Here is a 6,049-nt window from a genome sequence, read left to right as displayed (position 1 = left end):
ATTAATGGTTCGGTATATAAATAAAGGTATAGACTAATGTCACTTGATTGATAATGTTAGTGATTATTACACTTTGAGGATTAGATTTCATTGCTGAAATAATGTTGTAGTAATTTAAGTTTGAAATTGAATTGCAATTATATTAAAGTTATACATATATACAAATGTGTGTAAGAATTTTTTGCACTAATTTATTTATTTCTTTGCCACCATAGAACATATTGCTTTCAAATATTTTGGAAACAAAAATGAATTGACACTTTTGGATCCATTAATCCCAATATATATATACACATATGTAATTGACACATAAAAAAAGCTAAAAGAATAACAAAGACTAGAGTGTTGGATATAACAAAAAATAAAGCAAATTCTCGAATATCCAACCCTCTAAGGCTGACAATCCTCTAGCAGCTTCTGGAATGTCTCCTGTAAAACAAATAAAATTATTAACACTTTTAAGCAAGAATTAATTTTTTTTATAAAATAATACCTACTTACCGCCACCTCCAATGCCCTCGGCCAGCTCCAGCCGCCGTCCACTTTTTTCTTGTAGCACTTCTCCAATAATTTCATCTGCTTGGGGGGCCTATCGAGCTTTGCCTCCTGTAGAAGAAAAAGCATTTAGCATCTTATTTATAAAATAATGGTAAAGCATTTAAAATACAATTATTTACTTACCAACTTCCTCTTGTGCATGTCGATAGAGGAAGACCCCCTCCAATACATAATTGAGGACGTCGTAGAGTTCGCCGCCCGGTTCACCTAGGAGTGGCCTGACCAGGATGGACAGGACGATGGAAAGTACCTTTTGGATTTACTTATCAGCCAACATGTGGAAGACCCAGTACATGAACCCATTGTCACAGTCCCACAAGTAGGTCATCTACAATAATAAAATTAAATCAAACATTAGTAAAATTCATTAAATAATTAAATTATTAGATAAAACTAAATTAATTTAAAATTGATTACCTAATGGTCTGAAACCAGAAATGCTGGTACTCTGGCGGCATCTGCTCATACATGGGGATAGGTGGGGAAAGTGTCCCCGTCACGATTGCATTGATGCGCTCATGAAAGCGGCGATCAGACCTAAAAAGGACATGCTATATTAGATATTTTGAAGATAAAATAATAATAAAAAAATTTGAAAAATAAATTTAACTCGCGTCATCGATGCTGATGTACTGGGCGTGCTAATGGTGGGGTACTGATGGTAGTGATGAGTAGCCGTCGGGGTGGCAGACTATTGTATCGTGTCATTAGCTGTCGGTGCAGCTCCAGATGCTCCAGCATCATTCGGAGTCCGCGGGGCGGGGGACGGTGCGGTTGTGTCAGGTGGTGGGGGTGGTCGAAGAACTACTTTCCCAACATGAGACGAAACTTGTAGACGACCATGTCCTCGACCACATGGCACAGGAGGCGTACCACTAAACATGATATAAACAAATTATTGAGAAACATTAGTCTAAATTTTACGAATATTCACATTAATATGTATATAAAAAAGAATATACTAATGCTTACATATCGGAAATATTATCATGAAGTTATGAGTATTGTACTCATTAATTATTTAAAAATATATAATTATCTTTTGCACGTATAAAAACGGGCCAAGTATTGTTTTAAGCCTGTAGCCTATCACATGAATTTTTTATTGTAGTATTTGTTACATTTATCCATTTTAATCTATCAACATTGTCTTTTGTTGACAGATGAAGATGGATAAACATAACAAGTTTTACTAGCAAAATTCAATTAATAGGATAAACAAGATTAAAGGCATACGTGATCTGTATGTACGCTGTTACCAAAGAACTATATATTTTTAAATAATTATTTATTATTGGAAATATTATCCTCAATTTGTTTTCTATTTCTAATGATTATGTAATTATATTTTAATTTGAAATATTATCTTAATATTGTTATTGTTGACATTATTTTGTATATAATATTATTACTGGAATTATTGGTCTAATTTTGTGATTACTGACATTATGATGTAAAAATGTTATTGTTGGGAATATTCTCTAATTTTGCGATAATTCACATTGTTATGTAAATAATGTTATTACTGGGAATATTAGCTATTTTTCAAGATTATTGAAATTATTATTTAAAAATATTATTACTGGAAAAATTGGTCTAATTTTTTTATTATTGACATTATTATGTAAAAATGTTTTTATTAGGAATATTGGTGCAATTTTTGTGATTATTTACATTACTTTTTAAAAGTATTATTATTGAAAATATTGATCTAATTTTTTTTTAATATTTAAATAATGTTATTATTGGGATTAACTATTGGTCTAATTTTTGTGATTGTTTACATTATGATGTTAAAATTGTTTTATTGAAAATTTTGGTCCAATATTTTTTATTATTTACATTATTATTTAAATAGATTTACTATTGAGATTATATATTGGTCTAATGGTTTTTGGTTATTTACGTATTATGTAAGGGCATAAATTACACATAAATTGCACATAAATTACATAAATTGTATAAATTTACAGAAAATTAGAAATTTGAAAAAATATTTTTCGAAAATATTTTCGAAATTTTTTGAAAAATTATTTTAGAATTTTTTTCATACAGATTTTTTTTTTAAAATACCAAAAATATACAGAAAATTAGAAAATTTTGAAAACGTATTTTCAGAAATTTACAGAAAATTTTTAGAAATACAAAAAATTTACAGAAAAAATTTAAAAAATATAAAAAATTACAAAAATTTCAAAATATTTACAATTTTTGTCTCAGTCTGGTCCCTCAAGCTATTTTTTGTTGAATACGTGGCTGAATTTTGACTTTTTGGAGGGTAAAATAGTCCATTTAAATTTGATTTTACCACTTTAGTCCCTTAAATTTATAACATTGTCAAATTCCTCCTGTTTTCAAAGGAAAAAAACGTATCTATATTTTTTATGTTGATATATTAAAATTATCTTTTAGGAATAACAAAAAATTTGCACTCTTGTGAACATAATAATATATTTAACTTAAAAAAAAAACAGTGTACTCTATTTTCTCTTTTTTTATTGCAATAAAAAAAATCCAAAATTATGATAAATTTTATGAATTTACCTTTTGCGAAAAGTTATATAAAAAATTGAAGTCAGTAATTTTTTATTTCAAAAATTAAAGATAAGTCTAAAAGTTAAACCTTAATAATCTATCTTTATTACTAATTAAGAGCACTATTTTGGTGTCTCACTTTTTTTGGTGGGTCAGTTTTTTTTTTAATTATATTTCTTATTCTCAACTTTGTTTGAAAAATTACGAATAACTCCTCATTGTTTGAAAAATTATAAATTCCCCCTTAATATTTGATAAAATCATATAATCCTTGGATGGAGGTTTAAAATTATTAACTTTGCCCTTGATGTATTTTTATCTTTTTTTCTAAAAAAATTAAATAATGGAAAAAAAAACATACATAGTGGATGAAATATTATCAACTTAGTCCATAAATATTTTTTAGAAATTTTTTAAAAATAACTAAAATTATAATTCAAAATTCACAAGAATATTTTAGTCAGTTTACCATAAAAATAGATGAATTGGACTAATTATTACAGCAATGTTAGAATCAAAGGTTGCATGGTAATTTTTCAAATAAAGAGGGTGTATTTATAATTATGTCAAACATATATATATATATTGTTATTATTATGAACTTTTTGTTTATATCGATGTATTGTAACTTAAAGAACAGAATTTATTTGCATTACTAATGTACAACATTTAATATTTCGATTGACTTTCACAAAATTAAAAAAGTTATGAAATAACCAGAACAAAAAAAAAAAAGTTACGAATTGTGATTTTAATTAATGCGTACATTACATTACATGGAACACATGCTAGTTAATTATACATTCATCAATTATAGCTATAAATAAGTGACACCTATAATTGGTATTAATTGGTATAAATGAAAATATCTGGAATGTGTTTGATTTTGTGATAATCTTCTCCTTCACCATCCACCACTCCTACCCTCTTCACGAACTCTGGCATCGATATAATTCTCAGTTTTTGGATAGTATTAATGAATTCCAATTCATCTGGAATCATCTTCAATTTACTGCATTCTGCAATAAGTAGACTGGAGCGGTTGAGCATTGCTCCTTTCTCCATCTCCACCCCATTAAATTCAACAACCTATGCAAAACAAGTTCCCTGAGTTGAGGAAATCCAGTTGCCTGACAAACCATCTCTCTGCCCACATATGGATTGCTCCACAAGCTAAGAACTCTTAACATGGGAAGCTTCTCTAGTATTTCCATTGAGTCTTCCTCAATCCTTGTACCCACAAGCTGCAATTCTATCACATTTTGATATAGTTGAACTTCATAAGCTGGTCATTTGCTCACTCGACAATGTGTGATTCTCAAGTAATGTAGTGAGTGATACATCACCAACCTCCTGAAAAGAGTTGAGCCATCTTCCCGATTCGTATTGACATCCATGTCCATCTTGGGCAATTTAAGAAGATGACTGATATCATCAACCACATCACCAACCCAGATATCATCAACCATCTCCAATTCATTCAACCCTTCAAATTTCAATTTTTCGCCTCCAACCCTCTCATGATCATCTTTCATAAATAGATGCCTCAAGCGCTTCATTTTGTATATGCAATTAGGTAATCTCATTATATTTTTCACATTCAATGTCTGCAAACAAGGTAGCTTGCATATAGATGGTGGCAATTCTTTCACAATACTATTTTCGAGACTCAATAGCTTCAACAGCTTCCATTTTGCGATTCCTTTGGGCAATTTCCAATTCTCAAATTGATAACCTTTGAATACAAAAGATCTTATGTTCTTATTTTCCCCAATCCTTTGACTAAGATCGTTATCCACTCCCACCGCATGAATAGCCAATCTATTTGTTTTGCAAATGGAAGAGTCTCCTCCTCCCATCTCTCTATCCATAACCTCCAGAAATCCTTTTCTTTTCCCTTTTGACAAACATAGATCTCTAATCATATCATGAAGCCGGCATGACTTAAACCTATTATACAGCGGCAACTCATCTATTTACACTTGAACCATACACCTATTTGCTAGCTCAAATAAATACCGTTCTGCCACATCTCTCAAACTTTCTCCCCTTCCCTTGTCTTCTGAAGAAATCATTCCTTCAGCCATCCATAGTAAATATAATTTTTCTGTATCTATTTCTTGATCCTTTTTAAAACATGCCAAATACAAAAAATATGGTTTCGGGTTGTAAGGGAGCATATTGTAACTCAAATCTAGTATTTGATTAACTCATTTGTCAGTCTCCAAACCTCTCCCATGTTGAAGGTACGAATCAAGATTTCTACACACATTTTTCTATTCTATTGATGCCTTTTCATGACGAAGAGTTTCCCCAATAACTGAAATGGGTAATGGTAAATAACCACATTTTTTTACTATTTTCCTTCCATATTCTTCCAATAACTTTATTTCAGTTGTAGGTAGCTCTGCATACATAATGAATTAATGTTAGTTATTTACGTTTGTTAATTCAATATATTAAATTTGTGCAATTAAAACAAATCAAAATAAGAGAATTTCGCCCCATACTTAAAACAAATAAAAAGAGAATTGTTGTTATGTTTGTATTTTCATGAAATTGTCACTAATTATTCATAATAACAATTTTTTTGTCACTAATAATTTTTAAAGATAGTTTTTTCACACATATTGTCGTCATGAAAACTATAAAAAAATATTAGACATATTAAAATAATCTTTTTCGCCTAATATATACTATTAATGATATTTTTAGCATCATTACTCTTATTTCTTTTTGTCACTAACTAGAGAAGAAGATTCAAAATCAATAAAACAAAAACAAAAATATTTACAAACTAACCTTGTGAATAACTATTTGGGAGTGCTATCTTTTGAAGGAGCTCCCATCCTTCATCTTCACTCATGCATATAATTTACTACAACCTACACAATCTAAGAATATTTTTGAATAATTGCATCAAAATAATTAACTTAATGATACGAAAACAGACAAA

General features: G+C 29.3%; 1 protein-coding gene across 1 annotated transcript; it reads right to left on the bottom strand.

The window, feature by feature from the left end:
- Positions 1 to 390: 390 nt before the first annotated feature.
- On the bottom strand, positions 391 to 5,180 carry LOC148788103 (putative disease resistance protein At1g59780). The gene is made up of 6 exons (XM_088880354.1): positions 5,113 to 5,180; positions 4,444 to 5,043; positions 4,233 to 4,323; positions 4,018 to 4,182; positions 502 to 606; positions 391 to 429 (listed from the first exon to the last, which is right to left on the bottom strand). The coding sequence occupies exons 1-6, from the start codon at positions 5,178 to 5,180 to the stop codon at positions 391 to 393; spliced, it is 1,068 nt and encodes a 355-aa protein (XP_088736480.1).
- Between the last annotated feature and the right edge of the window lie 869 nt (positions 5,181 to 6,049).

The sequence above is a fragment of the Sesamum indicum genome, linkage group LG5, assembly GCF_026168435.1.
Source record: "Sesamum indicum cultivar Baizhima isolate 11 linkage group LG5, ASM2616843v1, whole genome shotgun sequence".
NCBI lineage: Eukaryota > Viridiplantae > Streptophyta > Magnoliopsida > Lamiales > Pedaliaceae > Sesamum > Sesamum indicum.
This window is presented reverse-complemented; position numbering and strand designations above follow the sequence as displayed.